Source organism: Dermochelys coriacea, chromosome 3 (genome assembly GCF_009764565.3).
Source record: "Dermochelys coriacea isolate rDerCor1 chromosome 3, rDerCor1.pri.v4, whole genome shotgun sequence".
Lineage (NCBI taxonomy): Eukaryota > Metazoa > Chordata > Testudines > Dermochelyidae > Dermochelys > Dermochelys coriacea.
Window position 1 is genome coordinate 150,581,471 of NC_050070.1, and position 14,391 is coordinate 150,595,861.

General features: G+C 54.3%; 1 protein-coding gene across 2 annotated transcripts in view; it reads left to right on the top strand.

Annotated features, from left to right (window-relative positions):
• TMEM63B (transmembrane protein 63B) overlaps positions 1–13,701 on the top strand; it is an 89,085-nt gene extending 75,384 nt beyond the window's left edge. For both annotated transcript variants that reach the window (XM_038395339.2, XM_038395341.2), the window contains 8 exons: positions 1,198–1,284; positions 3,191–3,256; positions 3,867–4,029; positions 4,554–4,659; positions 8,038–8,205; positions 8,443–8,558; positions 9,059–9,139; positions 10,989–13,701. In XM_038395339.2, the coding sequence (XP_038251267.1) occupies positions 1,198–1,284; positions 3,191–3,256; positions 3,867–4,029; positions 4,554–4,659; positions 8,038–8,205; positions 8,443–8,558; positions 9,059–9,139; positions 10,989–11,156 (955 nt within the window). In that variant the 3' untranslated portion in view covers positions 11,157–13,701. The remainder of the gene's footprint in view (positions 1–1,197; positions 1,285–3,190; positions 3,257–3,866; positions 4,030–4,553; positions 4,660–8,037; positions 8,206–8,442; positions 8,559–9,058; positions 9,140–10,988) is intronic.
• The last annotated feature ends 690 nt before the right edge of the window (positions 13,702–14,391 follow it).

Genomic DNA, 14,391 nt, shown 5'->3' on the forward strand with positions numbered 1-14,391 from the left:
CCATCTCAGAGGTGGCTGCACTTCAGTGACTGGATGAACTGATTGCAATATGCACAGTCTGTTAAGCTCTATGGGCTCCAGATGGCTGGCAGGCATTACATTCGTATGCGTATGATTGTTATCACTATGTATTTGTGAGCCAAGATATTTGCTGTGTCGGACCCAGCTGCCCTGATCGCATGTTGTTAGGTCACATGGCTTAGCCTATTTGAGCTGAGATTGCAGCAGGCCTGCAATCAGTATGTCTAGTGGTCTGAGCATAGAGCTGGCACCCTGGAAATCCAGAGTTCTAATCCCAGCTGGGTGTGACCTTGGGCAAGTCCTATCCCTTCCCTGGGCCTTACTTTCCTCATCTGTCCAAATCGGAGAATGATCCCAGCCCCCTGCTGGAGATCTGTGATGGTAAATTAGGCCCGGGTCTACACTAGAAGTGTGTGCCAGTAATGCAGTGTTGGCTAGGGGTGATGATTTTGTACCGACAAAAGTGTGAAATAAGGTGAACGGTTATAAGCTATACAAACAAAAGCAGTTTTTAGCCAGCATAAGATGTCTGCCATAGGGGAGAGCTTTACCATTCCAGCTATACCAGCAAATCTTTTCTGGTGTAGACTAGGCCTCAGTGACTGTAAAGCACCAGGCATGATGCTGTCTGCATTCACTGCTGTGGCTGATTCAGGAGGAGCCCCTGGAGGGTTGGGAGTGCTGGGGCTGAACGAAGTATATTAGGTGAGGGCAAGGATGATTCAGTGGTTAGAGTGCCTGTCTGGGGTTTAGGGAACCATGATCAATTCCCTGCTCTGTTACAGATTTCCTGTGTGACCTTGGGCAAGTCTGTCCCCATCTGTAGCATGGGGATAACAGCACTGCCGAGGATAAAGACATTGCAGATTGTGAGCCCTCAGATATTCCAGCAATCCCCCATTTATCTATCTGTTGTACTCATTTGCCCTTCACACGTCCTGGGACAGTCTTTTTGTACAGTGCCTAGCGCAGCAGGGGGCTGGTCCATGATGGGCTCCTAGGTGCTACCAGAATACAAATAATTAACGATAATAATAGTCAAGTACAATGGACAGATCAGTACTAAAGGGGCCTAGAGGGTGCATTGTAAATAATTAAGATGGATCGATAGATGGGTGTGATCGCCCACTGTGGGGCTCCCAATCCACTTGCTAATGGCCTCCTCTGTGCCCACAGGTCTGGAGAGAACAGGACTACCATGCACAAGTGCTACACCTTCCTCATCTTCATGGTCTTGCTGCTGCCTTCGCTGGGCCTGAGCAGGTGGGTGAGGAGGAAGCGAAGGCAGGTCTGGAGACCCAGCACCACGTGAAGCACTGGGCTGAGGATGCCCTTAGCCCAGTGTATTGTCCTGTATCATTGAGGAGACGGCCCTCACGCCCATCTGGCTTCTCTCTAATTGCAAATAGGGAATTGTTCCCCTTGAGCTTGGGATGGTGGCAGTTGCCTGAGAGCTACGGGGTTGGCCCTTTTAGCTCTGTGCAAGCTGGTTAATTTCTCTCCGATTGCACAGGGCTTAGATTCTGCTCAGTTGGCCCCTTCCAACAAACCTATTAAATAAGCTCATTTGTACAAAACCAGCCAATTCCCCATTGTAGCCAGGTGGGGGCAGGATGCAGCCAGCCTCCCCACATGTTGCAATGAAGTGTCACCCATTCAGCCTTTCTTCTGGACCCACTTCCCAAATCCTCAGGCCAATGTTCCATGGCAACACTCACAAAGCCACCCAAAATGGTTTCCCACCAGCTGTCTGCTGTTAGGACAGGTCCTCTGTGCTGGAGGCCTCAGAGCCCAGGCTGCACTGACGTGAAGAGGGAATGAGGGAGAGTGCAAAGTGCTACAAGAGTAAGGAAAATTCTCCAGGAGTATCTTGAAAATACCTGAAGCTTTATCTGAATCTCTACTGATATGGGCTGAGTAGCTGTGTGACCCCAGGAGGCTTCCACTTTAAAAGGATCCCCTTGGTTTAAAAATAATTACACTTCTGACTGAGAATCTTTTACTGGCTATTTACACAAGCAATGCTTCAGGGTCAAACTGCACTCCACAAATGAGCACGTGCAAGTCCATAGGCTGCAGAATTTGGGCCTAAACCTAATAGAATTAAAAGAGAGAACAAGGATTTCTTTCAGCTTGTTTATTTTGTGTGTTTGAGGGCAGGTTGGTTCAGATCCTCAAAGGGATTAAGGCACCTAACTTCCACTGATCTTAGGATCTGGGCCTTTGGAGCTAGTCAGTTTCACTGTTTGCCTTGCATAGGTGGGGTTCACCTGTTTGTTTGTGTTTCTCTCCAGCAGAGAGAAAAATGTTTTAAAAAACAAGAAAAATATGATGCAGGGAGAGGGGCGGGGGGCCTGAGACTACCTTGATATAAAATTTATTTTAATTAATTAGATTTCAAGGTCAATGGATACACAAGCCACTGACGTGTCAGGAGGCAGGAAGTTCAGAACTGCAGCCAGAGACAGCAAACCATTCCCACAGCTCTTGTTAGGGCAAGTTCTGTATGTTTTCTTTTCTGGGGGGGAAGGGTGTAAATATGTGCACTAAAAAGAGCTGTAGAAATTGTCTGCCATTCCCTACCGTTCTGCTCTTCTAATCTTGATATGAATCCCCTCAGACTGACAATATCATTGCATCTTTATTTCATCTTTAATTTTCATATATATATAATGTCAAATGTGTTAGTCATTTTTTATATTGGTTCAAGTGTGTAGAAACTACTTCCTATTGTAGTGCTGTTTTCCTTTAAAGCAGCCATTTAAAACCCCAGCATAACTCCCCACCAGGTCAGCAGAGAATAGCAGCAGATGTTGCTGCTAACTCCCCTGCAGAATTGAGTGAGGAAGTACAGGTACAACGATGCGCATGGGATGGACGACAGAGACAGACAGCCCAGCACGGTCTGAGCCCTCTTTCCCAGTAGTCTCACCATATACTAAAGATTTCCTCCTCTATACATGCTGTCCTAAAGACTAGAAAGGGGAGGACAGCAGCACTCTCTCACATATACACGTCTGAGAGCATCCGTGTTCCAAGATTACTGTGTATTCGCTGTTGTTCCAGCTCCTGAGATGGGTCGTGACCACGTGTGCATACAGCTTGTGCTCCTTGATCTCCAAACGTTTATATACTCACACTAGACTCTGTTTTTAATTGTTCTCCCTAGTCTGGATGTGTTTTTCCGCTGGCTGTTTGACAAAAAATTCCTGGCTGAGGCCGCAGTGCGATTTGAGTAAGTGGTATCTGAAACCAGGGGGCGGAGAAAGCCTCTCTTTGTAATTGTAACTCCTGCTGGGTCTGGAGTTTGGGGGGAAGTCACCCCACAGCCTGAGCTCCAGCCCCATTCCTTACCACACCTCCTGCTGGGAGCACCTGGGACTGGCGTAGCTGGGGAGTTCCCCACACAGCCAGTACTCCTGCCCCGTCCCATCCCGTGCCTCCTTGCTGGGAGAGCCTGGGACTGGCGTAGCTGGGGTGTTCCCCACGCAGCCAGTACTCCTGCCCCGTCCCATCCCGTGCCTTCTGCTGGGAGAGGGGGCCTAAGCCTCTGTGAGGTCTTCCCAAGCCAAAGCTGCTTCTAGAGCTGTTGAGCTGGTTCTTCCTAGCCAGGTTTATTCCTGGGGGGAAACGTGGGGAGACTGGCCTGTTTGTGGTAAAACACACCGGCTCCTAGAAAGCAGAATGTTAGGAGGAAGAGGTGGAACAGTGACCGTTGCTTGGCAGTGCCAGCCCTGGCCAACTTCCTCTCTGCCCAGCTGGACCTGCAGCCCATATGCCCCTCCATGTCTGTGGTCAGGTTAAGGAGCATTACTTGCCTGTCTCGCTCTCCTCCCCTCCCTCAGGTGCGTCTTCCTGCCTGATAACGGGGCCTTCTTTGTGAACTACGTCATCGCCTCCGCCTTCATCGGGAACGCCATGGACCTGCTGCGCATCCCTGGCCTGCTCATGTACATGATCCGCCTCTGCCTGGCCCGCTCAGCCGCTGAGCGGAGGAATGTCAAGCGGGTACATGGTGGAGCCGACCCCATCTCCCCTAGCAGATACTGGGCACATTCGCGGCCACCGTAGGAGACCTGCCCCGAGCACCCAATGCATGTCAGGCCCCTGGTGAACAAACTGGGCGTGTTCCTGTAGTTGTAGACTTGTGCAAGCGTGCACCCGTGAGTCTGTACCTGTGCAAGCTGCACAGCCATACCGTGCACATCCAGATGCATGCTCACGCATAGGTGTACGTTGACTAGTGGTTAAGGAAACAGCCTGCTAACAGGTATCGTGTCAGGAAGATCAGAGCTGCAGCCAGAGAGCCTGGGGAGAGCAGGTTTGGGGGGGGATGCCCACAGCTCCTCTTAAGGCAAGTCCATGCCATGTGTGCGCTCACAGACAGGCCCATCCGCAGAGAGTCTGAACAGACTGTTGTACATGGACAGAGCAGTGCGCGTGCTCCTGTGCATGCACACGTGCTTCCCGCTACCCAGGGCGCTGGGTAGCTCTGCGCACCATGCTGATGTGCTCTCTGCTTCCTCCCGCAGCATCAAGCGTATGAGTTCCAGTTCGGAGCCGCCTATGCCTGGATGATGTGCGTCTTCACTGTGGTCATGACCTACAGCATCACCTGCCCCATCATCGTCCCCTTTGGTAGGTGGCCCAGCACCCCTCTGCCTCGCTGCGCTTGGAAGGGCTTGCAGCCAAAGGCAGGAGGAAGGTGGTGTCTTTCATTGCTTCCAGTAGGGGAGCCCCATCTGCAGGGTGCGTTTGGAGGCATTACCTTGGTGGGGGTAAAAAGTTGGGAAACTGAGTCACAAGTCCACCCGATTTAGGCTTAATCAATTTTTACCTTTGTTTATACAATTTCAGACACTTATTGTCACTTATAGTGTCCACATACATTTATGCCAGACAATTAATAACCGAGAAGACAGAATTGGTAAATGGGCCCAAGTTACCATATTGTGGGGCACTGGGAAATTCTGCCACCTTCCATGGTAGTCATCGCCTTCTCTGATCCTCGGTGGGGTCCTTCAGTTTCCTCCTTCAGTTTCTGCCGCAGTGTTTCTCCAGTGTGGGCACATGTTCTCTTAGATCTTTTGTACATTTCTAAGTTACAGATCACAAATCTTTATTCAGTCAGCTTTTAACACATTAACCCTTTGGGTTTGGGATAACCCGTACATTACTCCTGCACAAGCTTTAATTACCCAGCTTCACCATTTTTCCTGTATGGTTCTGCAGTTTGTGGGTCATGTCATTTTATGTCGCACTGCCCTGGGTCTTCCTATGAAGACATTTTTTTGTTGTCACAGGTTTGTCTCTTTATACCTCAAAACTTCCAGCACAATACGTACCTTTGTTCTGTTAGCAATAACATCGTTTTAAGGCGGGGTGGGAAAACTATGGGCCGGATACAGCCCGCGAGCTGCACCAACGGCTTGGCCCCACTCCAGCCAGTGGATCAGCCCCGCTCCGGCACTCCAGCTGCGATTCCGGGTAGGGGGTCGCACCACGTAACTCCCGGAAGCCACGGCATGGCCCTGCTCCGGCTCCTACACTCTCCAGTGTGTCATCCCCCACCCCCCAGCGCTCCAATGGGAGCTGCTGGGGCAGTGCCTGTGGATGGTGCAGCGTGCAGAGCCGCCTGGCCATGCCTCCACGTAGGAGCCAGAGAAGGGACATGCCACTGCTTCCGGGAGCTGCTTGAGGTAAGTGGCGCTCGGAGCCTGCACCCCTGAGCCTCTCCCTATGCCCCAACCCCCTACCCCAGCCCTGATCCCCCTCCCCAAAACCTTGATACCAGCCTGGAGCACCCTCCTGCACCCCAAACCTCTCATCCACAGCCTCATCCCAGAGCCCATACCCCCAGCTGGAACCTGCACCCCTTCCCACACCCCTCCCCCAGCCCTGATCACCCTCCTGCCCTCCGAACCTCTTGGTCCCAGCCCAGAGCACCCTCCTACACCCCAAACTCCTCATCCACAGCCCACACCCCCTCCCAGACTCCAACCCCAATTTTGTGAGCATTCATGACCTGCCATACAATTTCTATTCCCCAATGTGGCCCTCGGGCCAAAAAATTTGCCCATCTCTGTTTTAAGCAGATCAGCAATTTTATGTAAAAGAAGAATTGGCAAAACCACACTTACACCACCAAGGTCTTGGCCTAAGTGTTACCTCATCTGAGGTCATTTGCTGTCCACAGTTACAAATCCTTAACCTAGAACTAGCAAAGCTTTTCATTTGACGATTTAGCCATCCTGCATATTTATTTCAGTGTTATAAATCAGTAGATGTTATCCCCTTAATCTGTTTGGGGAAGGGAATTTGGAAAGCATGGCTATGATTCTTTAATGGCACAATTTCTTATCTTCTTTAACTGGGGTTTACATTCCAAGCCCAGTTTTGTTTGTGAACCCTTACAAAAAAAGTCATTAGAAATGTTCCTCTGAATACATTTTGAGGGGTGTCTTAGATTTCGGGCCTTGATATTTAGTTGTTGTTGATGGTACCCCCACAGCCCTTGTGTGGCATGATTTCTGTCACCTGGGTCTAGTATTTGAGCGTTTGTGAGAATTAGACCCTTTAGAGAGCCAGTCTGTAAATAGACACACAATGGCTCTCGCACCCCCTTGGTGCCCAGCATTCCCAGTGAAGGGGCAAGCAAGTTACCAGCTGGAAGCTCCACCCACTGCCTGCTGCTGTTTCTCACCTGTATTACACAGACCAGGTAAGAGAGATGATCCCCCCGCTCCCTACCAGGAGGCTCTCTGCTGCCCCCATTTCAGGGGATGGCTGCCCCTGTAACTGCAGTGAGAACATCTGCCAGGCTGGGCAGTGAGCTGTAGATTTCCCAGATGGAAAAGAAAGGGCATCGCTCGTCTTTGCATAACAGCTGTTTCTGCTTTGCCTCTTGCCCAAAGACCCCTTTTGCCCCAAAAGAACGCTTTCCTGACTGGCAGTATGTCCTTTCTGCTGCTCTGACAGCACTCCCTACAGGGTGATAAGTCGTGTGTGGGGACAGCGAATGGACCTATTGCCCAGTCCAGCTGATGCTGGAGTCCCTGAACCACTCTGTTTGGTGGATCATAGTCTCCACATGAGCGTGGAGAGCGATGACCTAGCTACATAATGCTCCATGTGTGGCTGGTTGAGAAGCTTCTCTGTCCAATATTATCATGGGCCTTGTCTTCTGTTCCCTGAAATATCTTCTTGGAGAGGCCATGTTTGCAGAGCTCATGCCTAGAAGGGTGTGCCAGGCCAGAGGTTCTCAGCCAAGCAAGTGCTACCCTCTCGACACTTGTTGAAGTGGTCAGTGCTAATGCCCTGCCTGATGCTGGTATTCCAGGAGGTTGAATTTTTGGTGTGGCACTCAATGCTTTGCCATGCATATGTGGCACCAGCTTCTGCTGGCACTAAGGGGCACAAATAATGACATGGAAATGAGCCCCCTGAGTATCGCACCTGGCCTGAGGATCCCCCTCTCCAGCAGTTGCAGAGCAATCTGCTTGCATCCCAGAGCGGGGGTTCCCCGGGGTGGGGGGGTGTTACAGCAGGTACATGTGTCGCTGCGGACGCTCAGATGCCTAGAACAGCAGCTCAGCCTGGCGGAGAGGGGACTGGGAGTGTGGAATAGGTCAGATAACGCTGGAAAGTCCTCCCTTAGCCCCATTGAATGAATACTTTCCTTTATGGAAAGTGGGGCTCTGCGTGGAGTGCAACTCCCCCATCACTCTGTGACCCCTCTGTTCGGCGGTGAAGTGGACACTGGAGAAGGGCCTTCCCAGCAGGTGTGGTAGGGAGAATTTATGGGGCTTCACCTGAGTATTGTCTAACTCGCTCCAGTGTCCCAGCACCTTGAGTTTGGAGTAGTCTCCCTAAAGTCCAGCCCTGAGCAGCCTTGCGGAGAGAGCATGCTGGCACCTGTGAGCTGGTCCCTGATCTCCCACTATCCCCTGCTGCTGACCCTGGAGCCCAGCAGCCACCTCACTGCTCTTGCTCACTGTGTTTGTGTCTCTCTCTCAGGATTGATGTACATGCTACTCAAGCATCTGGTTGACAGGTACAACCTGTACTACGCTTACCTGCCAGCCAAGCTGGACAAGAAGATCCATTCGGGGGCCGTGAACCAGGTGGTGGCAGCCCCCATTCTCTGCCTCTTTTGGCTTCTCTTCTTCTCCACCATGCGCACAGGTAAGCACGGGGCGAGGGGAGGGAGCTAAGGGGGCACGTGGCAGGTACCGAATTATAAACACCGAACTCAGCCTGGCTGAGAGTGCTGGGCTTCCCGTCCCTCCAGCACCGCTTGCTGGCTGTCCCCCCTTGGTAGTGGGCAAAGGACCAGGGCAAAGGCCCCTGGGGATGGTGAAGCCAGCAGAGCTGCATGCTGAGTGTGCGACTGCCCTGACTGTGACCCTTTGCTTTGCCCAGGGTTCCTGGCCCCCACCTCCATGTTCACCTTTGTGGTTCTTGTGATCACCATTGTGATCTGCCTGTGTCATGTCTGCTTCGGACACTTCAAATACCTCAGTGCTCACAACTACAAGGTGAGGCCCCAGGAGGCACTGGGGGTGGGGGGTGTCTGGTTGGACGGAACCGTGGCTGAGGTGATGAGGGGTTACCTCAAGTTGGGCTGTTAGGGAAGCTCCTCACAGGGCCTTTCCCCTTCATTATGGGCTCCCTGGTCGAATACCTCTCCTGCCTCCCCACTCACATGCAGGTGGGTGTAGTTAGGACAGGGCCATTTCCCCCATCTCAGGACTACCGCCACTGGTCTTGTGGGGGGCAGGAAAGCTTATTGGGAGGCGCACCCCCTTGCCATGCCTCATCATTGACACATAAGCCTGTTCCCTCTCCAGCCTCCTGGAACAGGAGCTTCATGGGGCTGCCCCTGAGCTGGGCACTCAGCCCCCCGCAGCCCAGCCATTGCTTGTGCGCCCAGGTTCCCTGGTCAGATAAGGCTCCCAGGGAAGGCTTGACGGGGTCAGTGGACCAGCTGCCCTGCCATCTCCGTGACATGTCTCCATTTCACTCTGTTGCCCTCTAGATTGACCACACAGAGGTGGATGCCGTGGATGGGAGGGTGAACGGACAACCCGCCGCCGTGCCGCCAGCTCCCAAATCCGCTGTGAGTCACCAGTTCCCCCGCTGCCCTGCGTCTCTCGGTTTGGGACAGGGGAAGGGGGCTGCACACATCCCTTCCTGTCTGAGGGCCTCACTTCTGGCCTGGCCCGGCCAGCATCCGTGGGGTGCAGGCAGGACTCAGAAGAGAATGCCCTTCCGCATGTCCTTCGCCCAGCTGAGATGAGGAATTGTACTGTCCGTCTCCTCCCTTCCCCCTCGTGCCCCTGATGCTGTTTGTTCACTTTTTGCCTCTCTCTCAGCTGGGACAATGAAACCAGACTGGTCAGTTCCCCTTTTTGTTTCGCTTTCTGGCTCTCACCCATCAGTGCACGCTGCAAATGTTGCAGGGCTGGGACCGCCACATCCCAGCACCAGCTGTTTTCATTGCAATCTGACAAGATGGAATGAAAACATTTTGGGGTAACCTCTCCCCCTCCTGCCCAGCTCTCTGGGGTCTGGAGTCCCTGAGGCTACCCCTTTTAAATCTCTCCTGAGCACCCGGCTCTGGTATAATCAAGTTCCTTCCAAGGCCAGATACTCTGCTGCAGCTCAGATCTGCGGGTGGCGGAGGGAGGGAGGTAGGAGTCTCAAGGAGCAGGTTACAACTGCCTGACTCTGTCCGCATCTCCATTGTAAGTTGGAGCCACCTGGGGGCTGCTCTGACCTGTGACAGCTGGTAATGATCTCCAAGAGACCATTTGCTAGCTGGGGATAGCTGGACTGCAACGCATCCCAGCCATGCCCCTTCATTCCCTCATCTCCTATAACAGGGCTCTTTGGGCCTCCTACAGGAGCTGGCTACACCAGTCCTGATCCCACTGGGGACTCCTCCATGCCAGGGGGCCCTGGGTGGCACAAAGGGGACAAGGAAGTGGTGCTGTGAGTCCTCTGCAATGTCAAGATTTGTCCTGAGAGCAAACAATGTGTGACTAGTAAAGGAAGGGCTGGATTCCCCTCCAGGAGCATGACTCCTGATTCACCGTATTCAGGGTACGGGGGAGGCCTGATGAGGCCTCATCGGAATGGCTGTGTGTATGTGTAAAGGCCGCTGCGGCGAACCTGGCCTTGTCACTATTTCCCAAGCCCACACAGTCCTGCTGCCATGCGCTTTCCAGTTACCCAAGGGCCCTGTTTGGTAAAGTTCTGCGGTGACATGGCTGATCTGCAGATTTGGGGGGCAGAGATGGGCAGAATTCCCCAAACTGTCGTGACTGCTCACATTGGCCATGCAGCCAGACAGGTGTCCGTACAGGTAAACCAGGTCCTGTGCTGAACTCCAGCTTCCTGAGGGGGTGGCTTTGTTCCTCCTGGTTAGATCCCCTGCCACGCCCTATCCCCACAGTAGGGAAGCGTCTCTCAAAAGGGCCTTGATATGCGAGTGCCCAGCTTGAGCCATCTTAGATTGCCGGGAAGTGCGGGGCACCTGTCTTCTGTGGGGAAAATCAGACCCCTTTAATATCAGGCCCTCCAGTCTTGTAGAAGCTCTGACCCCCACTACTCCCAATTCTCCCACCCCTGGCTCTCTGGAAGGTTGAGATCTTCCTCGAAGTCTTCAGAAAATGGGGGGTGGGGGGGTTACCTGTAATGGGACGTCAAGAGTTGCACCCCTGGCCGTGCTGCTAACATTTCCCATCCAAGCGGCCTCCCTGAAACCATCCAGCCCTTCTCCCTGCCCCCGTCTCATGCTGAAACTTGTGCAATCCATGCAGTAGGAGTTCTTTTCAGCCCCAGCATGCCCTGCACTCAGCCTCCTGTCTGCATGTCGCTTACCCGCCCTACTGCACTGCTGTGGCTTTCCAGCAGCCTGCACAGAGCTAACAGGTCTATTGTCTTTTTCCCCCTCCCCTCCGCAGCAAAAGTACATCGCCCAAGTGCTGCAGGATTCCTCTCCGGAGGGCGACGCAGCCGAGTCTGAGGAGCAGGGGTCCCAGGACGAAGAGCTCATCAACCCGGACGGCATGAATGACACGGATTTCCAGTCGTGTGAGGACAGCCTGATAGAGAACGAGATCCACCAGTAGTGACCCCAGAGGGCAGGAGGGGGAGGGCGGTCCCGGAAGCCGGGGCGGCCGCTGCAAACGGAGAGAGAACCAAATGGAGCCGGGAGCGTGGCAAGGAGGATGCCAGCTCCTGCCCCCTCCCACCTGCCCAGGCTGCTGCCCTAATGCTCATTCCAAGGGTGGGAAGGGGCCGTGCATCAAATTCTACATTCCCTGCTTCCCCCGCCCCGCTCCCTCTCACTCCCATCTGGGTGGGTGAGAAGGGACCTGCTCTTACTAGTTACCTTCTCTAACACATACTGAGACCACGAGACCCCCGGAAGGGAGAGGAAAGAGGAGGAGGAAGATGACTTTGACCCTTGCTGCTTCCATTCTGGGAGGAAGAGGACTCAGAGGCAGCAGAAGCCTGGATGCTTTGAGGTGGCAAGTGTTGAGGAGATCTCCGGTCTCCAGTGGCCTCCCCTCTGCCCCCCCACATCTGGAATCTTGAACACTAACAATTTATTAGATTTAAAAGAAAAAAAGCTTTAATCAAGGTATTGCAACCCCAGCTAATAGCAGGCGGCTGGGAGTCCTGCAGCTAGCACTGGTCCTAGCTGCGGAAGGAGCAGTGCCCTTGTGCTGCGCTGCCCTTTGCCCCGCAGCTGTGTCTCCCCCACACTCGTGTGCATCAGAGGGTGGGTGCCCCTCCCCAGCCCCTGGCTCTGTGGGCACGTGAGGGCCACGGTCCGGTTTGGGGGAAGTGTAACAGCCTGGGCCTGCTCCTGCTCTTCTTCCCCATGGAGCCCAGCGTCAGTGACAACACCCAGCCGAGTGCGGGGAGCAGGTGTCACCCAGTGAAAACCGCGATTCTCAGCGATGCCCGGAGAGCACATCCGGGTGGCGAGGATAGTGGGAGGACCCCGCACAGGGCAAGGGGAGCGTAGGGGGCTAGCACGGGTGCGTATCCTATCCAGCCTGTAGGAGAAGAGGGAGCCCCTCCCCCGGCACGGCCTTTTCACGTCTGTAGTAGCTGGAGCCCAGTCGGACCGTGGTGGCGGCTCACCATGGGGCATCTGGCATTGTTTTAAGTGGCGTTATTTTGTACATTTCCCCCCCCCCCCAAAAAATAAAAAACTGACACCCAGCTGCCGCCACTGCCCCCCATGCTGTCCTGTGTCTGCGCAGTGGGGCCAGCAAGGGGGAGGACTGGGGTCAGCTTTCCCTGACTGCTATGGAGTGCAGCTGGGCACTGAACCCAGCTACCAACAAGCGCTGGGGCTAAGCATCATTCCCTGGCCCAGGTACAGAGCCTGGATGACCCCTCCTGTGTGTTTGGTTCCTGCCAGCGTAGGGCTGCGGCTCCCCATCCCCATTGCTCAGGCAGCGTGAGAAGCAACCTCTGCCATCATGCCTCGCCCAGCTCTGGAATCCCAGTCTCCAGGAGAGTTGGATCTCTTTTGTGAACTTGGTCCCATGAGTGAGTGTAACATGCTGCTGTGGGACTCTCCCGGGACATCACTGCCTGCTGGGCATATTTCTAAAACCTCCCTCCGACCCTTAGCACCACAGCCATGCTAGGCTGGATTTGCACAGGGGGCTGCGTGCCAGGCAGAGTGAGCAGCAGGAACACAAAATAAACCTCCCTGCTGGTGAGCTGTATTTATTTTCCCTTGCCTCCCTCACCCTGCTGCTTTGTTCATTGGCCACTGCTGGCCACAGCCCTGACTGCACACCCTACGTGGGCGCTGCTCCAATTAACTGCAGCCGGAGCAGCGCTTGGAGCCCAGTGGGTGTGTCAGAGCAGACTTCAGGAAAAGTAGTAATAACCTGCTATGGTCCTTTGCTAGCAACTTCCAGCCAGGAGCTCAAAGCATTTTATAGAAACTAAAGAGTTAAGCCTCAGCCTTCCCCATCTCTGCTCCCAGGAGGGCAGTCAGACTTGTCATCCCCATGGTACAAAGGGGGAAACTGAGGCACAGCAGGGAAGAGACTTGCCCAAGGTCACACAGCAAGTCCAAGGCAGTTTGGAACAGAGACCGGATGTCCTTCCTTTACCCTGCCCCCCTAATAGGAATGCCAGAGCCAGAGGCAATAGCAGGACTTCTTCCTTGATGGGGGAAGACAAAGGGATGAAGGGCTCAGACCCTGGCTCATTCTTAGCAGCTAGCTGATGGCTGGAGCATGTTCTTCTATGGTAGTGACTGTGAGAGGGTGGGCCTGGTGGGTTCCTCAGGCAGACTTCCCCTCCCCTCTAGAGCTCCCTGTTGAAATGCACATAATTTAATTTTGATTGATTTCTAGCTTGGCCTGGGGGAAATGAAGCACAGGGCTCTAAGTGCCCTTGTCCAGACGGGGGAGCAGGGGGGATGCTGGTCCCTCGGCTGCCTATTCCCATCTGCAGCACCCCCTTCACCCCAGTGTGGCAGGCAGGCTGCAGTTGCTCTGTATGTGCGGCTATTGGGCGCGGTCCCTGGGCACTGCCTGGGGGTGGGCGGGGAGCTGTGTTCTAACTGGCACTGTGTCTGTGTCAAGCTGTGTATAATACCCTGTATATATTTGTGTAAAAAAAAAAAAATTGAACTTATCAGATTGCCAGCCTCTCTGTGTCAAATGGGTTCGCACTGGCAGGCGGATGCAGAGCCACGGGCACCAATGTGGGGTGGCGGGTTCTGCCTGGTGCCCAGAGCCTCAGGTACCACGTGTGCGGAGGGCACTGCCCAGATCCTTGGGCACTGCATGTGAGGTGGGCCATGCCTGGAGCCAAACCCCAGAGCCACAGGTACTGTGTGGAGGGGACCTCTGCCTGGAGTGGGAACCCAGTGCCTCAGGCAAGGGGAAGGGGGGCAGGCTCTGCCTGGGGCTGGCACCCAAAGCCATGAGCACCATGCGGGGGGGGGGGGTCTCCGCCTAGAGCTGGGAGCTGGACCTCAGGCACCACTGGGGGTGGGAGGCTCTACCCAGCCTTAAATATGAGCCTTTCCCCCTAGTTAGTGTGCTGACAGGGCTGTAGGAAGGCCAGGCAGGCCTGGAGCCACACGTGTTCCAGGCCCCCAAACCATCTTCCTCTCTGCATCCAGGATAGACTCTGACTCGCCCACCTAGAACCCAGCCTGGGCTCCCGGTTGCCCCGCCCTGAGTCCCGCCTGCCCCGCCTGAGGTGCTGCCTGCTGCTGCACTCAAGCCCACTCCGCCCGTTAGCTCCCACAGGGCCTTTTGCCCGAGAGAAGACAGGTGTGGGGTGGCATTTGCCCCTCCTCCCCCCAGTGGCAGAGGC